General features: G+C 48.2%; 1 protein-coding gene across 2 annotated transcripts in view; it reads left to right on the top strand.

Annotated features, from left to right (window-relative positions):
* LOC119388093 (photoreceptor-specific nuclear receptor) overlaps positions 1-22,037 on the top strand; it is a 47,094-nt gene that overhangs the window by 23,323 nt on the left and 1,734 nt on the right. Inside the window, exons 2-9 of one of the 2 annotated variants that reach the window (XR_007415498.1) lie at positions 6,479-6,630; positions 7,882-8,090; positions 9,854-9,957; positions 12,438-12,707; positions 16,773-17,056; positions 19,743-20,040; positions 20,817-20,922; positions 21,565-21,748. Coding sequence is in view for 1 of the 2 variants with exons in the window: in XM_049413821.1 (XP_049269778.1) it covers positions 6,479-6,630; positions 7,882-8,090; positions 9,854-9,957; positions 12,438-12,707; positions 16,773-17,056; positions 19,743-20,040; positions 20,817-20,922; positions 21,565-21,697 (1,556 nt within the window). In the remaining variant the exon portion in view is untranslated. Of the gene's footprint in view, positions 1-6,478; positions 6,631-7,881; positions 8,091-9,853; positions 9,958-12,437; positions 12,708-16,772; positions 17,057-19,742; positions 20,041-20,816; positions 20,923-21,564; positions 21,751-22,037 lie in introns of those variants that run through there. The other variant, XM_049413821.1, reaches the window with a different exon arrangement.

Genomic DNA, 22,037 nt, shown 5'->3' with positions numbered 1-22,037 from the left:
AGACAGGTTTTCAGGCCTGCGAGCAAGAATTTGACGACAAGGCGCCGGCCGTCCAACCCATCCGACGAGTTCGCTTGCCTTGCATTCCAATCCCCTGTCTCCTCAGTGACCCTGCCTGAAGCGCGTGTGTCCCCGTCGTAGTGCAGCGAGGATTGTCCGAAGCCTTCGGCCGCGTTCGGAAAAAGGAAATCGTTCCGTGCACCTTGCGGACATTACAAGCGACTACAGGCGTCAACGAAGTCATCTCATCGATAGCCGCAAGTTGCGGGACCCTAATGGCGTGATGGTACCGTGCAGCAAACGACACATGGTGATCTCGCGAGTGGCGAACAAGCGGACGGTCGCGGGTGCGGCGCAAACCTGGTGAGTGAGCTCTTGTTAAATTATCTCTGTCATTTTTGTCGAAAAGTGCTAAAATTGGGTACTGTTATGTTGATAACAAAGGAGGTTACCAAGACTAGGTTGGCGTTACAGGCTGGCAATAAAAAATCCAGCAGAAATTTCGAAAACGCGTTGTTTGGACCAGATGTTTTTTTTTAAGAAATATGGATATCTGCGGTAACTTTAGACACAGCACTGTAATATTTGGAGCGTGGAGTGACCAGCGATATGCATTGATGGAAAACATCATATAGTTGTGGGTTAATTCAATAAAGAGTTGTTAAGTGTTATAAGTAAACCTAATTGGTAAAGAGATATTGTTGGCCTGGTTAGTATAAATAAAAGGTAATTTTTGTCCGCTTTCGATATTAATATACGCCAGGTCGGGGTCTATCATTAAGTGTTAATATTCTTGATCTTTCTTATAAACGGAACTAATAGGACATGAAAAACTGAAACCAGTATTAATTTTTTATATATTTAGCGAATTGAGCTAGAGAAATGTGTTTGGTACAGATTTTTAGAACGCATATACGTGCTCATTTTGGCGAAAAAAATTATTTCATATGATAAGTGGCATCCGAAATATCAATGTAGGAATGTAATTGACACTTCGGAGAATGTGGTCCGTCCATAAAAGAAAGGGAGAGAGGGGTGTCGAGACCAGTCTGTGGGTGACGGAGAATGCGAAAGGAAGGCAGGGCTCGCTTGGCGCAGAAACGGGTTGGGGGTGGAGGCGCGGACTAATGGCATGTGAGTGCCAGAAAGGAACAGGCGCTAGCTGCGGGGACGCGGTGCTGGATGTTGGCTGCGCTTCATTGTGCTCTCGTCGCTTTGGTCCTGCGCTGCCGAAAGGCCCCGGGAACCAAGCCCGAGCAGACAGGCTGAACTGCAGGCGGCACAAACAGCTATGCAAATAGGGATAAAGCTGGGGAGTAGATCCAGTTCCATCGGCTCCCGTCTGCAATCGCCGTCGCCGACGGCCTTGTTCGCGCACCGGCCGCCAACGACGGCCCTCGTTGCATCAAGCTACATGAAATACATAGACTGAAGATAGCTGTTGAAATATTAGAATCCGCGACGCATCGAAAAGAAAATGAAAGCAAAACGGGAACAGGAGTTTGCACGATGTACACCGGAGGAACAACATGTGCGATCGGCGAAGCATTGCGTAAAGAAAGCCGAAGATCGAATAAGAGACGTAGGGTATCCTTTTCAAATGTTGGGAGACAATGCTAACATGTAGACAGAATAACAAGGTATTAAATATTCGGCAGATCCCACGCCTTGTGGGAATCGGTTTCATGCGAAGCAGTGAGCGAGGCTGCATTTTTTTGTGTGTGTGTTGGGCCAAGCGTTACGAGGTGGATCGACGTGTTTTTCTAAGTGCAGTAGTTGTGTACACATCGTCGTCTTACCAGGCAATAACTATTTTAAAAAATGTCCGTTACGAAAAGTTTCATGACAGAGCGGGCGCAGCAAAGTAAGAAAGAAAGGTACAACGCCAACTTGCCTCGAAGCCTGTTTTGGAAAGCAGAATAGAGGAACGCTTTTCTTATGGAGCGGTCGTATAATAAAAACTGGAAGCGCCTAATATGCGGGAAGTAGGACGATAAGAACAGATTGAAATGCAACTGTAATAGTAATGATATTTTATAAAATTAGCAAGTTAATCGGGAGAGGCATTCGTGATACTTTCGTCGACAGTACTGAAATTCGCTCATTTTAGTGAAAAATAAAGTTTTGAAAGACTGAGCAGAAGTAGAGGTATCGATTTATAATTGTATGGAAAAGTTTCGCGCGTTTTGCACTTTGTTCGCGGCGCGGAGGTGTGTTTTTATCATAGAGCGGCTGGCTGACACCAGAGTACGTGGGATGTGCTTCTTTATGTTGACTTCTTTGTGATATTGTGTACTTTGTGTGGTCCGTTTAATTAGTGCTGCTCTGTCAAACTTTGTCGTTAATTTTAGTATTGACTATGCTGTAAGAACCTGGGTGTTCTCATGGACTGCCCCCCTGTATGTAATTTAATGAGTATCTGTGGCTTCAGTGTCCTCAGTTTCGTGTTTGTGGCATGACTTAGTTCTCATGTACTACTTTTTTGCTAAATTATGCAGGAAGAAATCAGCTGAATCCTTGCGTCGTCAATGAATCTGATGGATGGTCCGTCGTGGATGGTTTCCGGCGACTACGCTTCCTTCGTTTGTTGTGCATTCTTTTGTAGCATTCTGGGCTTCATTTCGACACGCTGCGCTTAAAACTTGAGCGCTGTTGGTTTCACGTGATCTGACTTCTGCTTTGTTTTTTGGTGGCCTTTTGCATATTTGTTTCTTGTATTGCTTTCCCAAATGCTGGCTCATGAACAGAAAACTGCAGCTTATTGTGAATAAATGAAATAATAAGAACTCACGTGTTCTCTTGACTTTCATCTGCTACAGGTCTGTGGATAAAAGTACACAGTGACTCTGCAGTGTTTTGATGAGAATTCCCTTATGTAACCAACGCGTCACACGATCAGCATAGAGTGAAGAAACTGTAGCAGCGAAGCAAAGAGAAGAATACTCCCGATGCATCTCACTGAAATTCCGTCCGGACGGAGTAAGGAGATTCGTAAAATAACTCCGGAGGTGACACGAAAAAACTCCGGATAGCCGGAGTGAAACAACGGCGAAAAATACTCCGAAGGTGCCACGCAGTCACTCCGGCCAGCCGGAGTGAAAGAACGGCAAAAAATATTCCGGAGGTGCCGCGCAAAAACTCCGGCCAGCCGGAGTAAAAGAACAGTGAAATATACTCCGAAGATGCCACGCAATAACTCCGGCCAGCCGGAGTGAAGGAGCGGCAGAAACACTCCGGAGGCGCCACGCAATAACTCCGGCCAGCCGGAGTAAATGCTTTACTCCGGAAGTCCGGAGTATAAAAAACTCCGAATGGGGGGGTCGCTAGAGGACAAGCATTTTACTCCCACCTGGGAGTAATTTTTTTTTACAGTGTACCCTGTTCTATGCAACCATAGCATAGCATAGTTTTAGAATGGGGCACGCGAAGCTTTGCGTTAGCGTTCGTCGCCACTGCGCACGCGTCGTGCGCTGTCCTCTTGGGTACACCCACGTTAAGTTACAGAAACAGCGTATCGTACCCAACGAGCGCTAACCTTCATTGTGTGCGCTATTCTAAAACTGACTAATGCCATAGCTTTCCCATCGCGCGTGTGGTGCGTGCACCGCGCAATGCACCCAAGAGAAGGAACCTGCAGGCGCGACTCGTGGCTCGATCGAGTCAGGGAGCGAGCGCCGGATCGATATACTGAGTCCCTCGCCCCCGGCTTCTTTCTCTCGGCGCCCAACCCGGGTACGTGGCTCGATCTTCCCCGGCGAGAAGCAAGCAGCAGCCATTCCTTCCCGCCATGATGCTCCCGCAAACGCCGACGACCGGAAAGCGCCCATTTTTCAGCCGGCGCTCACACTCGCTCCTTCTCAAGGAGCTGACCGTTGCTTGCTGCAGCGCTGTGTGGATAAGGCTCGGACGTTTGTTTCCTCGTACTGACTGTGGGCTAGAGTGGATTTGCTCGCTCTCTGACAGAGCTCTTTTCCTTTATGGCTGCTCTTGTTGTCTTCGGGTCGGCCATATATATAACCGTCTGTCGTGCCGGCAACTCTGCAGCAGAGCTTTGCTGTCTCTCTGCACTCTATAAGAAACAAATGAACATGTGTTACTCTATTCGGTGAGTTCTGACTTGTTGCGTATACTTCTACTACACTCTTTAAAGATACACATGAACTATCTTTTGGGTCTCACGACTTTCCGACGAGAGCATAATGATCTCCAAAGAGAGTTCACGTGTCTCTAATTTAGTCTCTAACGAGGCAAGTCAGGATTCACAAAAAGCAGTGAAAGAACTCTTTTCTTTTTTTAAGATTTTATACTTATAGCATAATCTGCAAGAGCGCATTCAGCCCCGAGCGAATGGAGCAGAAGTGCAACAATATGTTGTTTTTTCAGCCGCATGGCTTTGATACGTGACTTTTTATTAATGCTTCCAGCTAGCGTTTTTAGCTGTATGCGGACATTTCCTATCAAGTTTTACCGGTGGTGGTGGTGGTGGTGCATGGTGGTACATGGTGGTGCATGGTGGTGGTGCCGAGTTTATTTATTGGCCGGTGCTTGTGCAGCTCAGCGAATACGAACATTACTGTGGTTCGATGTGGTGGCGTAATTATGCGAGTGAACAATCTTATTACCTGCTATACCTGTTTGTTTCACGCAAAATGCATCTCTGCCTGAAATGTGCGCAGCAAAAGAAAAAAAAGCGTTCATGTTCCAATAGTGATAGCATCAGCCTTCTGTGCTGTGGGGTTCAAAGCCAATCATCTGCTTTTTTCTTTCTTTCTTTTTGAACAGTCATGCGACAGTATACATGTAGCCGTAAACAAAGTTGAATTAGAATATCCTAAAAATGCTCACCGTATTTGAAAAACGATAAATTTGATTACATCGCCGCAAGATAAATAACGAGCACAGCCCATTCTGCCAAACAATGTTTTTGCCCAACACAGAGCCGATAATGCCGTTCCTGAAAGGAGGAGCACCGCGCGCGTGCTGTTCCTTCTTTAATTTCTGCAGACCTCATATATGCGTTACGCAAGGAGACAGCTTGCCTCGATCGAGCGTCCTTTGTTGAGTAGCGCAGACCGAGTCACTATATAATATCGACCCGCAGCCACGCTGCAGCATTGTCCCGCGAGAAATCAGGGAATAAAGGCGACGCCGTCCAGCATGCGGTATATAACCTTGGAGCGAGGCCTTTTCTGCCCGTATACATCCGCATCGGTGCATCGTGTCCCCGCATATAGGCTTAAGAAATCGCCGCGCATCACGTTGCATGCGATGCGGCGCCAGCTACGGAGAATGCATGATGCGCCCGTCTTATTATACAATCCTTTCAAAGCGAACCATTCACAGTCGAGAAAAGAAACTTATATGCGACGAAAACCCCCCATTGCGAGCAGCGAAGAGCAGCTTTCAGCGAAGCTCTGCCATAGCACGGTGCCCTGCTTGAGGCAAAAGCGTGATTACGTGTTCGAAATAGAGAAAGAAAGCATGCCTTTTCATGATGCGTTCGGAGTAAAGCACAAAAATGATCACATGGTTCTCACGTGCCCATCAAGGCGAAGGCGAGAAATGTTCATTTGCCACCAAGTGAATGCACTGGTAATCATATAGGCGTGAGCCCAGTGGGGGGAAGGGGGGGGGGACACCCCTTCTTCACCCCTCTATAATCCTCTGAGGATGGCGCCAAGTTTGCCTCATACCTTTAATATGTCGGACCTGTCCCTCCCTTCATTGTGTGAAGTGCCCCGCCACGGTGGTCTGTAGTGGTTATGGCGCTCGACTGCTGACCCGCAGGTCGCGGGATCGCATCCTGGCCGCGGCGGCTGCATTTTCGATGGAGGCGAAAATGTTTGATGCCCGTGTACTTAGGTTTAGGTGCACGTTAAAGAACCCCAGGTGGTCGAAATTTCCGGAGCCCTCCACTATACGGCGTCTCTCATAATCCTATCGTGGTTTTGGGACGTTAAACCCCATATATTATTATATTCATTGTGTGAAGTGTAGGGTTACGGCCATGCAGGTATTTTGACGACAATGGCAGCCGAGGACCCTTGATGTTGTACTTTAAAAGCTGTTTACTTCGAACCTTTACCTCTGGAAAGCCGGGGACCAAAGTCAGGAAGTTCTGAGAGTCGCGTCATTCCTTCATTTTCATTTCTGCAACCATTGCAAAGCTTATTTTCTTTCGGACTCGACCAATTATGGGGGGGGGGGGGGGGGGGGCAGGTTTACCTTGTACAAGTATAGTTCTGAACAGGTTACATGCTTTCGTTCTCTCTCTCTTTCTTACCACTTATTTAGTATATACTTCCTTTCTTTCTTTTCTGTTGTTTCTCTGTCAAGTTCATTCGTCCATTCCGTCAGAAGCCTCTACATGCTGCATTTTCCACCTTCCCCTGAGCCGTGTGTAACTTTGCATAAGAAAAAAGAAACATACAAGGCCTAATTCATTCGCACTCGTTGTCTCCTTTATTAAACCGTGCAGAGTCTAGCCCATCACCGGTTACCCGTCCGTGTCCATCGGGCGACCCGTCGCCGTGCGGCGCCCGCCTCTCGCTGTGCGCCTCCCCAGCTACCGTATCCGTGCACGGATACCTGCAGGGAGCAGCCGCCGCGGCACGACAGCTTGGAATCACGGTGAGTGCACGCACGGCACGATATATGCCGCGTTCTATGCGCGGTAACGAAGTCTCTATCAAATATATGCCCTTGTATTCCACCGTTCCGTGCCATTTTTGTATAGAGAAGTTGAAAGCGTTGTTATCAAATATTCGTCAATAAACTCTTGCGCATGTTAGAAGTGGATATACCCTGGTGGTGGTAAAACCTTTATCAAAATTTATCTAAAAGGGGATTGGGTGGGTGAGACGTTAAACCGAAGTTTTCTGGCCGTATACATGTATAGAGACAGAACAGGGAAGCGGAGATCTGGGTAGAAGTCACCGCGAGGAGGTCAGAACTACCCAGCAGAGTCCACTGCCGAGCCGATGTCTCCCTGCCGAGAAATGAGGCAGATCACGCCACGACCCGGTATGCGCCTTCACCCGTCTCTATTAGAGATCGCATGGTTACGTACCACGAGATCACTACACTCTTTAAGGCTCTCCGGATTGTAAATATATACCCGCCAGCCCACCCATCCCTCACGAAAAGGCAAGAGGTACGTATACGTGCCTTGGCGGTTCCTCCAAGCTGTAACGTGTACGCCAATCCAATATACACGTCTAATCTCTCCTCTCGTAAATCTTACACAGAGAAAGCAAACCTACAACACGTACGGATCTATACGGCGTGCCCGCGCGTAAAAACACTCATAACGAAGAACAGTGGGAGGCGCGCTGCAGTCCTGATGCTGCAGCTCCGCAGCTATAGCGACGGTCCACGGCACCCAGGCTGGCGTCTCAACGAACACTCGTGTCATTGGTGTTTTGTCTGGGAGAGTTCAATACAGCTTCAACGCAACCTTTGCGCATGAGACTGGATTTTTGCTGTAGTCACCCGGTCCCGTTGTGGGCGCGGCCCGCAGACGAGGCCTCGGGGCCATCGCTTCCTCAGGACCAAATAAAGTTATTTAGATAGATAGATAGTCACATGGTTTCGCCTTTGTCGTTGTCTTGTTCAAGAAACAGTCACGTGTTCGACTTGCACGTTTGCCCTCTGCCTCCGAATTTGCGCTAATTTCCTACAAAAACTTCACGCTCACCGGTGTAACGGGGGACGTTAGATTTAGGGTTAGAAATACCGATTACTCAGTACTTATACGAACACCAGGTCCTCTTGACTGAGTCTGAGGCGACCAGCCGGAGAATCTGTTACTCCGCTGGCTCGTATTGTTTACCTCCGAAGGGAGAGATCGAAACCATGCCAACCTTGCAACATCCGGCGCAGGTTGACGGAGGAGATCCCCCTCCGTCTCTCCGCGGCCAGGCGTCTTCATCGGACGAGTCACGGTCGGGCGGCTCACGACGCGGTTCCTCTCCGGGACTCACGTGCGTCGTGTGCGGCGACACGTCGAGCGGAAAGCACTACGGCATACTCGCCTGCAACGGCTGCAGCGGCTTCTTCAAGCGAAGCGTCCGCAGGAAGCTCATCTACAGGCAAGCTGGCGAATTTATATACTCATCATCTTCGTATATATATAAGTACAAACGCTAATTGGTATTGACAACTTTACGGGTCGTGGTAGATTCATTACACGGAGCGGCGCAATGCGACAGGGACCGAGAGAGAAGACACAAACACAGCGTGGCAGATATTCCTTCCTATTTCGACACCAATCATACAGACACCGCAGGAGGCTGTGCTCTGTAGCTCACTGCCGCGGTATCGCAGCTCGTGAATGCGTCGCGCCAACATGTTGTCCTCACGTACACTGTTAGAACACCTTTGTACAGCTACCTGACGAAAACACAAAAGGTGTGGCTTCGAAAACTCCAAATTTTGTACAGTTCAATTAATTCGTGCATCATTATATACTCAAGAATAACCCAGACTCCTAATTTTTTAGGTGAGGACGGACCTTTACCATTAAGACTATATATGTGTCTGAAACCCGGCGAAAATAGCCCCGATAAGGCAGCCAACAAGTGAGGAGGAAGCAGCCTTGTCCGGCTCTGATGCCGAGAGCCTGCAGCTGCAGCTCAGTCGCTTTCGCCAACAGAGTGCCGGACAAGGCCCCTCTCAAAGCGCACCTCCACGATAAGTTACCAATAAAGTATTTCACCAGGAGATAAAGAGCAACGCTGTGCCTATAGCTACTGTTTTTTTTATTTCTTCGCCTTTAGGGCGAAACTCAGTATATGGGAACGATGAGTAACTAAGTGGGTTTCTAAGAAAATCGTGAAGTTAAAAGTAGATGAGCACTGGTAATTCTTGGAGGCATTCCATGAGATAATCTAAAATTCGCTTTCTAAAACAGGAAAAAAAAAGCACACGTTCTTAGTTCTTGCTTCTCAGGGCTGCAGTAACGTCATACATAGCTCTGAATTATTGCAGTAAAGCATTTACAGGCTGGTGATCATACCGGTGCTCGTAATTATAGCACGCGTGTGTAATTACACACGCGCAGAACAAAATCTGCTATGGCATACAGTAGCTTTTTCCCACGCTTAGCACGCTTCACCGTATAACATAGTATGACGTCGAACACAACTTTGCGTGCGCTGCAGCATGATGCTATCGTGAGTTCCTCGTCGAGATAAAGATAACATGTCAAACCTTAAATAACCAAGACCACACACAAACCGGCGGCGTCCCGTACCCTTACATCAGTTTGTATATAGGGGAGGGTCCCGCGGCAAGCTGTCGTGGTTCTTCAAGGCCAGAAATTTTTTAGAACCGTTGTCATTTGTTATTTTCATTTCGGGTGGCTGTTTATGGGAGATTTATGGCCACGCCCGTACAATCGGGAGGACTGGTCGGACGTCGGGAGTCTTCCGGGCGAATCGGGAGAGTTAGCATGGTGTTACACGAACGCGAGTAGAGACTGAGAGTAAACATGTCTTATATAAGGGGAAGGATAAGAGCTCTCTATAAAATGAATCAGAATGCGCTCCAGGCAGGCTCGTAGCCAGGGGGGGGGGCAGCCTCCCCCCCCCCCCGAAATTTTTATTATACATGGTGTTTTACCGAAAATAAATAATGAAAATAGGCGTTTTTCTCAAATAGTCAAGGCTTTCAGCAATTCCCCCCCCCCCCCCCCCCCCGAAAAAAATTCCTGGCTACGGGCCTGGCTTTAGGAATGCAGATATTATACTTTCGCATAAAGCAGATGCCAGAACTCGCTTTGGCTTTGTGCAGTCGTCGGTCCCGCAACGCACATGCGTGCATATATGTGTGACGCCGGTGGTGTGAAACGCAGGTGTCAAGCCGGTACCGGTAGGTGCCTAGTGGACAAGGCGCACCGGAACCAGTGCCAGGCTTGCCGCCTCAAGAAGTGCCTCCAGATGGGCATGAACAAGGACGGTGAGCATGCGTCGGGAATGCTTTGAACTCACACCCTCACATTCTACCATTATGTGCGAGAGAACGGCAAATGCACAGTCTATAGACGCAAAAGACTCCCACGGTCCCTTATGCATACGCCTGACACGACTCGGAGGAGAAAGCCACCCTCTTCGTCTCTTTTTCTTCTAAGTCGATTCCATACTGATCCTTTTTGTACTGATAGGTCATCAGTAGGAGGGGGCCGAGAAGAATGGCGGGGAGAGGAGGGGGCTGCCGTGAATTTGCTGAAATTTGAGTCGCCGATCTGCTCCTTTGCGACGGCACGTGAACACGTATATGGGTAAACACTGACAGTGAGTATCAAGAGATCAAGCTCTGCTGCTTAATAATAATTTGTAGGGGTGTGCGAATAGTGACATTTAGAACCGAATCGAATACAAATCGAATAGTGATCATACCGAATCGAATTCGAATACGTATAGAATACTATTCGAATAGCTTTCTAATAGTAAAGCAATCGTTTTCAAGACGGGCCTAAAATTCTACAGCTTTTTATGATGGTGATGATGATGAAAGAACTTTATAAAGTCCAGCGAAGTTGATTTTCAAACAAATATTCTCCAATTTTAACAAAGTAACATTACTGTTACATTTAACCAATAAAGACACCACTATTACGTAAACTGAGGTAAGCTCGCATCTTTTTAACTGTAGGGTGAATATAACAGTCATACTTCAGTATTCGAGCTGGTACTTTGTCACCAGCTTTCAAATAACACTAAGACCTGAAAGTTAAATATTTCATGAATGAACATCATCAATCTGATGACAATGATAATGGACTGAGGAAACATTCGCTTTGGCGACACTGAAGTTTAAAGCTAAAATTCCTTAATCCAGTGATGCATGCATGCATGCATCTTGGTAATTCACTAATTAAAAAACAACAAAAATGATCCTTTGCTCTTCCAACGTGTTGTTCATTTGGGGTTTTCCCGTCGGTGCTGATTATTCGAAAAGTATTCGAAAAATATTCGGTAGTTCGAATACGCGCTATTCGATTCGAGTACCGAATCAAATAGAACGTTAAAGTTTTCGAATATTCGCACAACCCTAATAATTTGCGAATGGCGGACTATAATATTAAATTTAAACGCCGGTCACATTCGGAGCGGTTAAAAGAAACAGGTTTTCTATGTATGCACTCATCCTGCTCTGTGTAAACAGCGAGCCAACAAATACCGACTGAGAGTTTTATATGCGTCGATTGCTGCCACCTATATGCCGCAGTGCTGCAGCACATAACGGTGCACACTTCACTCTCTGGAGCACACGCCGCAGCGTTGACAGAAGAGCGTTTGCAGAGTGCTTCATGACACATTCAGCAGCGCGGTCGCGTTTAACGAGGTTAGAGGTCGATGGGGCTCCGAGCCCCGTCTCTCGAAAGGGCGCTGGAGTGCAGAACACGGGAGTCAGGGCGGAAGCGGTAGGTGGTTAATTCGAGGGTCTCGGTGCCCTGATTGAATTCGCGCCACCGGTCCCGATGCGTTGGGAGCACATGGGGGGAGCGCACGTTCTGTGGCGTCTGGCGGCGTGCTTGCATGGAGAGAATGTGTATAGTGGGAGCCGAGGCTTTTAAGGCGAGTTAGTTCGGGACCTATTGACGCCAATACGGTACCCGCGCTGCCCCAGCTGAAGCGTAGAGCGTACACGCTGCAGGCGGCTTTAACTGAATGGGGGAGTGCCTAATAGAGGTGTGGAAGGTGTCTCATACCGCAATAGTGTGTAGCGAGTCCCTGATCTGATTTTCGTCCGCTAACATTTTCCCTCGCACACGGTCCAGCCGAGTGCGGCGACCCTCATGACGACGCTTTCGGGACGATTGTGCATGCATTCATATAGTTGAAACAAATTAAATGTATTTTATACAACTCTGGGCAATCCAGCGGGCCGAGGAAGCCGCTAGGAGGCAAGACCTTCTAGCCGACACCTAGGCGGGAGCCCAGCCCACAAACACGTCGGATACGAAATAAAGTTTCTTCCATTCCATTCCATGCGTGTGTATGGCACATCGCGGTCGTCAGGATTTTCTAGGACTGTACCGCGGCAACAAGCTGCGCTTATTATATACAGTTATCCTTGTCTGCTTTAAGAGCTGCAAAATTAATTTCGTAACGTTAATCAATGACTCCTAATATCACACTATAAAAATAACCATGAAGCAGCAGTATAGCAAACCAGTGGTATACCTTGATAGGTCTATAGCTGGAAGTTATGCCTTGTATTTGAAAATCACCTTGCGATGTCCCTGCCCGATATTTGAAATATATTTGATCATGCATGAAGTGAAGAGACATAGCCGTCACCTATACGCGTCATAACACGGGGACAAAGGCTTCTTATTTATTTTCACTTCAACAGAGATATATAGAATTCATAAGAAAAGGCAGCGACAACACTGTCAAGTACGATGCTGACATCTCGCTCTCCTCCTTCAGCGGTGCAGAACGAGCGGCAGCCGCGCAACACGGCCACCATCCGGCCCGAGTCGCTGGCCGACTCCGAGCGGCTGCTTCGCGAGGGCGCCGCAGTGGGCGTGTTCCCGCACGCGCCCAGTGCCGCGGCGGCCGCCGCAGCCGCTGCAGCCGCCGCTGCTCGCTACCTGGCACTGGACAGGGCCGCCTCACAGCAGCAGCAGCAGTCGCGCGAGCTGCAGCACCACCGGCCTGCCAAGTACGAACGCCGGGACGACGCTCCCACCAAGGAAGGTGAGTGGCCCCACGCATAGGCGTACTCACAGGGGGGAGGGAGATGCGGCAGCCTCCCCCCCCCCCCCTTTACCTTGTACTTGCACTGCGCTCTGATCGTAAGGGCCTTATTGTAGTGGAAGTGGGTTGGTGAGAGTGACGGGGGGGGGGGGGGACGCTGCGGTGAAACATCCCCATATCGTCCCTCCTAATGGAGAACCTTGCGCACGCCTATGGTGTACTAGCACGCCCATGGCGCCACGGAAGCATGACCTCCGAGATAAAGTGGCTCACAACATCGCGCGTCATGCACTCCTCGAAGCCTTGTCCTAAACATTTACTGCAATCAAGCTTCGAGAGGCCAGGAAAACTCACGTTATCTTAACTGCTGTCACAATAATCATCACATCAGGCAAACTGAAGTAAGCTATATAGTAGTTTCTGAGCGCGAGCACCCGCGCGTTTCATCAAATTGTAACCATCTCTGTAAAGTTTCAACTATGTGTCCAGTATGTTCAAGAAAATATGATAGTTCATATAAAATAAAAACAAATGATTTACTGCAAGCATATACTGTACTACATGACCGCGTTGGCTGTGCGCGCGGTATCTGCTGAGGCGATGCCATCTAGACATGCGCCTTCGCCTGCCACCCTGGCTCTCACGCGTCAAAAAGTAACTTTATAAGCATGCGTTTCTTATGTGTTTGGCGGTCGCATTTGCGAACGCTTTCGTCAATGCAATTGCCAACAGATACACATGCTATTCTGGCTAGTATAGTGTATATGCCGAACCTGCAGATTTTGTTTCGCTGTCCATCTTTAACAGTTAACTAAGGGCGGGCGAATATTCGGACGTTTCGAATATTCGAACGAATATTGAAGTATTCGAATTCGCTTCGATAAGAATTTATTTTATTCGAAATCTCGTATTCGAAATGAACGAATATATGTGTGTTTGACATAACCTCCTGTAAAGGTAATTTCAATGCAGCATTGATTGCTGTACAGTGAAACCACCGTGCCAGGAGAAGTCTGAACTGCCGCGAAGCCACACTTTAAGGTTAAGTGTACATATTTTTTTTTTTTAAATTTAACAGCGTGTTATATGGGCGTATATGCGCTAAGTACAGTAATTTTTAACTTGTAACGTATTGTACCACTTATAACTCGCACCCTACTGCTATTCAAATTTCGATACCCCCCCATTCAAGGTTTCTTCCACTTCATTTCAAACCAAAAAAGCGACATTCACTCATACCTAGTTCCAATTCTTAAAAATATTGTGCAAGGGTCATAAAGAAAATGCTCAATTTTTCTTAATAATATGTGGTGAGTACTATTCCAACTATTCGATTCGAAATTATTCTACCAAATCACTGTTCGCTTCGGATTCGCTTCGAACCTCAAATTTACTATTCGTCCATCCCTACAGTTAACGACATATCATCTGGGTATCTCACCAGCTTGGCACGTGCGTGATCGCCTTCCGCTGTTCCAAGTGCTCTCGTAAGGCTGTAGTGCTCCTGGCAATTACACGTTTTGGAATATCATCATCTCACTATCAGGCCCGTAGCCAGGAATTTTTTCAGGGGAAGGGGAGTGGGGGGGGGGGGCACTGACCTTGGCTATTTCAGAAAAAAACCTATTTTTATTATTTATTTTCGGTAAAACACCCCCGTTCATCAAAAACTCGGTGGGGGAGGCGGGCCCCTAGGGCAACGCCCCCCCCCCCCCTCCCTTGCTACGGGCCTGCTCACTATATCATGTTTGTATACTCAGCTCTCGAATCACTGTTTGCAGCAATCACGATTGATGCAAATAATGATAATCATAGATCCGGGCCGGAGTAGAACCCAGGCCTTCTGCGTGGCAAGCAGGTGTTCTAGCAAAGAGCCGTACCAGTGCTGGAATGTTTCGGGGAAAAAAAAACCCTATAGAGGTGTTATATAGTGCGAGGAGTCGCGTTATAACATGCAATATTGCGTGGCAGAAGCGTATAGAATCGTACCAATGTCACGCAATGTGAGTTGCGCAACCACTGGCTCGTTTATGAAGGATAACCCACTACACTGCTCTCGGGCACAAGAAATCATTATCAGAAACAGCATCAACAAAGCTTGTATCTGCGTATACGTGCACGTATTGCCTTAAGGACGGGTACTTCGCTAATTCACAGAATGATAAATTACGGCGCAGTGGGCACTTCGCAACTTTACTTGCAGTAGGCATTCTAGGATCGTTTAAAGCAGCCAACGTTGCGCGTACAGACCAGTGTTGCGGAATGGGCGCCTCCATTCTATTCCAATTCCATTCCGAGGACTTAGAACTTGACGCAATTCCATTCCTTTCAGTTCCTCGGAATGAAAAAAACTTAGCCCATTCCCACTCCGGGAATGGCCGGGCAGTTCAATTCCATTCGTGTAATTCCTCGACGTATAGGAAAGGCACCTTGATAGCTTTCTCGAGTTAAGAGTGAACGCCCTATAAAGATGATGTCATCAGATGCATTAAGAACTGCACTTCTAAGATTCTAATTAGGCACGCCCAAGTAATTAAAACACAGAGTCGAAAATACTTCCAAGGACTATGTACACGGCACATACCTCTACACCCAACTTGGTTTTGGGAGATGACTTACAAATATTTGCGATGTGATTGGAACTTATTACGTTACATATGTGGAACGTATTTCCCGTATTAGGAAACGTCAATGAATAAGGCAATGATAAAAGTCAGTTTCACCGAAAGGTCGAAGCAATGAACGCGATAGCAACAAATTGGAATGTTATTGGATGCATTACGAACTGCATTAAGATGCATTAAGAACTGCAACGCCGCCGAGGCAAAAAAAAAAAAAAAATCACAAGTCGTAATGGGGCGGTATGCCGCCGCTGTAGTTCCGCACGACGGATACCAACGGCATAGAACCGCGGTTACGCGAAGAATACAGACAAACTTCGGAGCAACACAGTCTATATAAGGACAAAATTGTAGTAGGCGCGTTGCTTATAAATGTACCGTGCTTGTAATAAGCCAAGCCATTTTTAAAATACTGTTTTATTGTTAAATTCGAGGCTCTGACTTACTAATGTTTGAAGTTTCAAAAATAGCGCATAGATGAAACCATGCTCTGTTTTCGGAAAAACACGTAATTCCATTCCCATTGCATTCCGTGCAAAATGCGCTTAATTCCATTCCTCCAAGCGTCGTCCCCATTCCATTCCGGGGTCGCGAAAATGTGTAATGATTCCGGAGTCATTCCACTTCCGGAGTGGCAACTTCGCCACACTGGTACAGACGTTCCTTCCCTCACGGCACGGCTGAGGTGACCACCGAGAAGCGAAACCTGGTTAGGGAAAGAGAAGGCGATGCAAACGGAGCCCAATCGCACTATCGAGTTATCTGCTCTTGAAGGCAAAGCCCAAGCGTACTCCAAGTTTTTATTTATAGATTTTTACGCCACTTACAGAGACGTTCTTTAGGTCTGTTTGCAGTCATTCTACGTACAGACCACTTGTCAAAACATCATCGTGCGCTAAAAATGTCATGTGTCCTCAGGCATTTCACTCTTTAATGCGATACAGCATTAGGTGCGTACAGCGAGCGTCAAAAACTCACAGGGATCCTAATGCTTTCGCATAAGATGACTCGAAGGCAAAAGCCATCTTCCTGTTCTTCTTAGTCGATGTATTGGTCCTCCCCCGCCCCTCTTTGAAAGCTTTGTATACCTAACGTGGCTTTATACAGCCTCCAGGATTAGAGGCGTTCCAAGCTTTCTCCACGTACCTCACCTGGTTTTGCACTGCCTCCGTGATCGGCCCCCCTTTGACCAAGCGACGATGTCAAGTGGTGACGTCATAGTGCCCTCATGATGACGTCAGAGAAGTTTGGCAATCTGTGGCGTCATGATGACTTATATGGTGACGTCATCACGTGATGATTTTTTGCATCACTCGTGCTGACGCCGCCGACGCCAACGGTCAATTTGCGCGTTTGATGAGGTATCTAAGGCTTTCGCCGTAATGCAGACGGCCCACATTGTGAATGAATGTGACTGATTGATGGCTGTGTGTCACGTCCGCAGAGGACACGTCCGAGTCGGGTGGTTGTCGGGACGACATCGGCAACGGCGGCGGGCTCAGTGACACGTCCGTGACCACGGCGACCGGTCGGCGTTCTCCGGTGGGGTTGCTGCCTCCACCGCTGCTGTGCCAGCAGCAGCAGCAGCCCATGCCGGGCTACGGCGAGTTCCCGCTCTACCCAGTGGCGCAGGAGAGCGTCTACGAAACGTCGGCGCGCCTCCTCTTCATGGCGGTCAAGTGGGCCAAGAACCTGCCGTCCTTCTCCAACCTGCCCTTCAGAGACCAGGTATGTGCACGCATGTACTACACGCGAAGCTTGACAGTTTCTGCTCAATAACTCAATATATATCAAAACCAGACAGGCCACTTGTGCCTCCGCGCTTCAAAAGCCATGTTAAAATGCCCAGGGTTCTCCATCAGGGGGAGCTAAGTTTCATCGCAGAACACCTTACCCCCCCTCACCTTTTATTGGACGAGACCGAAGGAAAACAAGCTTCTTAATGGATGCGAAAATGAAAATGGAGCAATGACGCGTGCTTCTCACAACGGCCTGCCTTTGGTCCCCGGCTTTCCGGAAGTAACGATGGAAACTAGGCAAATTGTTCTTGGAATGCCACATCAGGAGTCTTTGGCCGCCATTATCGTAGAAAACCTGCATAGACATAACCTAGCTGCCTGCACATTAAACAACGTCGAGACAGGTCCGGCTGAGTAAAGATATGGGGCTGACTTGGTACCCCCCTCAGATAATAAGAGGGGGAGGACGCCCCCAGTACACATGCAATTAACATGGTGTGACGCCTGGTACGATCCTATGTTTCTGCAACGCTCTATGTTGTACCATTTAACGTGACTCCTTGCCCGGCATGACGACTGTGTAGGGTCTTATTCTAAAGCGGTTTGAAGTACTGGCGTGCCTCTGTGGTAGAATACTTGAATGCCACGCAGAATACCCGGGTTCGATTCCGGCTTAAATACTGATTTGTATTAAATTCACTTAGATCACGTGGGTTTAAGAAAGGAGAAGTGGAATTCGCTTCTACGTAGCCCCGCTCTAAACAAGCAAATCCTGGCTGTCCGACATGCCCGCGACCGGGCCGGTGTCTAGACCTGCCGGTTCCGACGTGGGACTAGCCGGGGGCTCGACGATCTCGCGTCCTTACCGGACCTCCAATAAAGTTATTACACTCACGGGGGCTTTTGTACCACGAGCCACGTTTTTCAAGGCTAGCGTCTGATAGGCACTTATAAGGCTTTCGCCTTACAATCTCTGGGGTTTTCCGTGCCAAAACCACGATATGATTGTGAGGTAGGCTGTAGTGGCATTTGATGTGACGCGTCTACGTAACCTATGAAGTAACGTCCATATTATACTGCAAATAATAACGGCGCACACCGAGAAGCCTTTCCACTGTTTCGTTTTCTTTGAAGGGTGAAAACGTTCCTCTTTTTTTTTAAATTAAACTTTCAATGTACATGACCATGAGGCCTGACGCCGACAAGTTGAAGCCGAAGCTTTCGTTGCTTACCTCCATGGTTTGTCGTGCCGTTGTCGTGGTAAGATCGTCGGCATCTGTCTCTAAGGGCGTATACTGTCGTGAGGCATACCACACCGGGCACGTACTCGGATATGCGATCAACTTTGCGACGTTTCGCGTGATTCGGCACCGTATGCCCGCCCGTCGGAGCAGCGTGATTCCACATCCTATGAAGTGCAACATCGGAACTTCCGGTTGAGAAGAAACGTTATGTATCACGTAATTGGTGCAGCCGCACGTCGCTGTCGAATCTTGTTCTGGCAATGTAGTGATGCTGGCAAAATAGTTAAAACTGCGAAACGGCATGACGTACAGGCTGCTGGCACCCCCACATCGACACGGGCCAAGCACTGACACCGGCTAAGTATAGCAGTATTGATGCTCGGCCAGTAAGAAACTTCAATTTAATTCCAATTTTACGATGGTATGACGTCAAAGGTGACGTTTTTGCTCAACCGGAAGTTACGCTTTTTAGGGCGAATGCCGCAAACGTCCTCGAAACCGCGCCGCCTCTCGGCTACGCCAGTGCAACTTACCTTATAGCATTGCAATGTATACGCCACAAGCGTGGCTGATGAATCTTATCGGGGGCACATTCACCGTCGAAAACCGCTGCGCGTTATTCCTTATCGACATTCGGTAGGCATTTTGTGAGTGCTGGGTCATCAATGCTTCCCTTACTGCGATATACCGGGCGTGGAATTTGCGTGATTATTTAAAAGAAAATAAATGCGTTCATGCTTAGGAATCGGTAAAGTATCTTCTGCGAGCGGCCTTAGAGTCGCACTTTCGGAATATAGGACCTTTTGTCAAGTATACGTGTGGCAAAGGTAAAAAAGAAGTAACATTGTCCTTGAGCCTTGCTAAACATAAGACATCGATATACAGACGAAATTCATATTCACTTCTAACGTCAGTTTCACATAACGATTCATAAAATCCCCACCCGGGAAAAATTTTTCGTCAACTGCGAATTCTTTCATTCTGTGAAATCGCACGATTTTATTCGTATAATTCCGTGTGACAAGCGGATAGATGATAATTTTCTGTTGCATTTATTTTTTTCTTCCAGCTTGCGGGATTTCGCAGCTAGAATTGGTTTGTCATGTCCAAATTAGTCGTACATAAATTTCACTGGCACCCGCCGCGGTGTTCTAGTGGTTATGGTGCTCGGCTGCTGACCCGAAGGTAGCGGGATAGAATCTCGGCCTCGGCGGACGTATTTTGATGGAGGCGAAATGCTAGAGGCCCGTGTATTTAGACTTCTGTGCATGATAAAGAACACCAGATGGTCGAAATTTCCGAAGCCCTCCGCTACGGCGTCCCTCATAATACTATATATGGTGAATTGGGGACGTATAAGGCCCCCAACAGTTATTGATAGATTTCACTGGCAGTCGTTGTGACAGCATCGAGTGCTCCCGTCCTGCGCAGGTGATCATCCTGGAGGAGACCTGGTCCGAGTTGTTCTTGCTGTGTGCCATCCAGTGGTGCCTGCCCCTGGAGGCGAGCCCGCTGTTCAGCCCGGCCGAGCACGCCGCGCTCGCGCTGCACAACAACGGCACCCCGGGTGGCGGTCAGCAAGGCCAGCAGCAAGGACAGAACCACAACACCAAGGCGGCCCCGCTGACCGATGTGCGCATCCTACAGGAAGTGCTGGCACGCTTCCGGGCCATCGGCGTCGACCCCGCGGAATTCGCCTGCCTCAAGGCCATCCTACTCTTCAAGGCCGGTCAGTGTCCGCGGCCCCACCCATCGGTCATCCGTGGGATGTTTTATGCGCGACCCCATTTCATATCCGCCTCGGTCCCAAGAAACTCATGGGAGTGTATAGTTTAGGGATGAGCCATCACTATCCTTGAGCAAGGCTTTTCGAAAAGTTAGCTATTGAGCTAATTCTATCAAATCACTGACACACACTCATTTGAGCACCGACATTCACAGGGAGCACTACGTCACTGTTAAAAAATTACATATTTTGACTGACAGTATGTACGTGGAAAAAAGCACTTCTTTTTTTTTTCATAAATACTGTAAAACCCAGCTTAAATAAAATGATGCGCTTTCGTTTAAAATTTTGCAGGTATTCTACACGTAATAATACATATTCACATCTGTTTTTGACAAAGCGGGCAGAACGCTAAGAAATACGGCTAGCACCCTAGTAAAATTACGGAATGGTGCTTGGGTTTGAAGGTTTGCGGCCATCTTGCCAGGCTAAAACCATATACAACACTAAAGGAAAGTTGTGTAACGACATTCATTTCATTTTCTTAGAGGGACAACTTTCAAGCAGCGAAATATCGCTTGCTGTCCGCTGCTATTCCAATGCAGTGACAGCATGCTTACCCATGTAGCACTTTCAGCTCTATCAGTTATCGCTTATTTGTGCGCCGAATTATCGGACAGCTTGGAGTGCCTATGAGCGCACCATTACTGAGAGCTTCGGCTCTAAACTGTTTTCAGACTTCATCTAACCCTGCACATCGTTACCGCACTCTTCCTCAGATTCCCGAGGCCTGAAGGACGCGCACCAAGTGGAAGCCCTGCAGGACCAGGCGCAACTCATGCTGCAGCAGCACGTCAAGACACAGCACCCGACGCACCCTGTGAGGTGAGAGATCGATGTGACCTTGCTCAGTTATGTGAACATCGCTGCCAAACGCGGCGCGCCACAAAATAAAACGTAAACTAACACGATCCCGTGCTCCTCCCCGAGCCTTTCCGGTGTCCCCAGCGCCGGTCGTGACGTCACCTGGGCGATCAGGCTTGTCATCTGGAACAGACGCTGCCATTGGTGGAACAAGAACTTGTTTGCCTGCTAGCAGGTAGTCGCGCTCCCTGCTCCTCGTCGTCGTGTTGCTCGGCGGTGCCACCAGCCATCCGGCTCATTACATCAATCATGAGTGAGAGCGCGCCCATTCGTGCGGGCTTGTATGCATCCGGCTTTGAAATGTCCGCAGACTACCAAAGCTGTACACGACTCTAGTAGGTGTTATACCATCCGAAGAACGGAGCGTAGCGAAGGAACGAGTCAAACGAGCGAGGGCCGCGTATAACTCCATTATTAGGCGCAATTTCGAAAAATTCTCGCGGTATACGTGTTCGTTACACCACGTGCACTACTGCAACACCACAACTAAATTTCGACTTCTGGGTGCCTAGGCGCGTTATCATACCCGAACAAATTGTCACAGCTTCTGTCATGTGATGCAAAAAGAAAATAAAAACAAAAAGAAATCTGACAATCACGCAGGTTTGGTCGGCTGCTGCTGATGCTGCCCTCTCTGCGATACGTGCCTGCAGAACGAGTCGAGGCCCTCTACTTCCAGCGCACCATTGGCAACACGCCCATGGAGAAGCTGCTCTGTGACATGTTCAAGTGCTGATCGCCAAGCACGCCACTGCACCGCGCCAATTCCGAGCGCGGTCACCTGCAGGTGAGTGTAATAACGAAAAAGGCTGGCACTCTTTGAAGCAGCTCACGTATTTCTAACTGGTTTACTTCGTTATTAAGTAACTCATTCATTTCGTGAGTGAGTGAGTGAGTGAGTGAGTGAGTGAGTGAGTGAGTGAGTGAGTGAGTGAGTGAGTGAGTGAGTGAGTGAGTGAGTGAGTGAGTGAGTGAGTGAGTGAGTGAGTGAGTGAGTGAGTGAGTGAGTGAGTGAGTGAGTGAGTGAGTGAGTGAGTGAGTGAGTGCATGGGATGCAGCGAACAAACCAGTACAAG

This window comes from Rhipicephalus sanguineus, chromosome 3 (genome assembly GCF_013339695.2).
Source record: "Rhipicephalus sanguineus isolate Rsan-2018 chromosome 3, BIME_Rsan_1.4, whole genome shotgun sequence".
Taxonomy (NCBI): Eukaryota; Metazoa; Arthropoda; class Arachnida; order Ixodida; family Ixodidae; genus Rhipicephalus; species Rhipicephalus sanguineus.
Note: the sequence above shows the minus strand (reverse complement) of the source record. Positions and strands in the feature narration are given on the sequence as shown.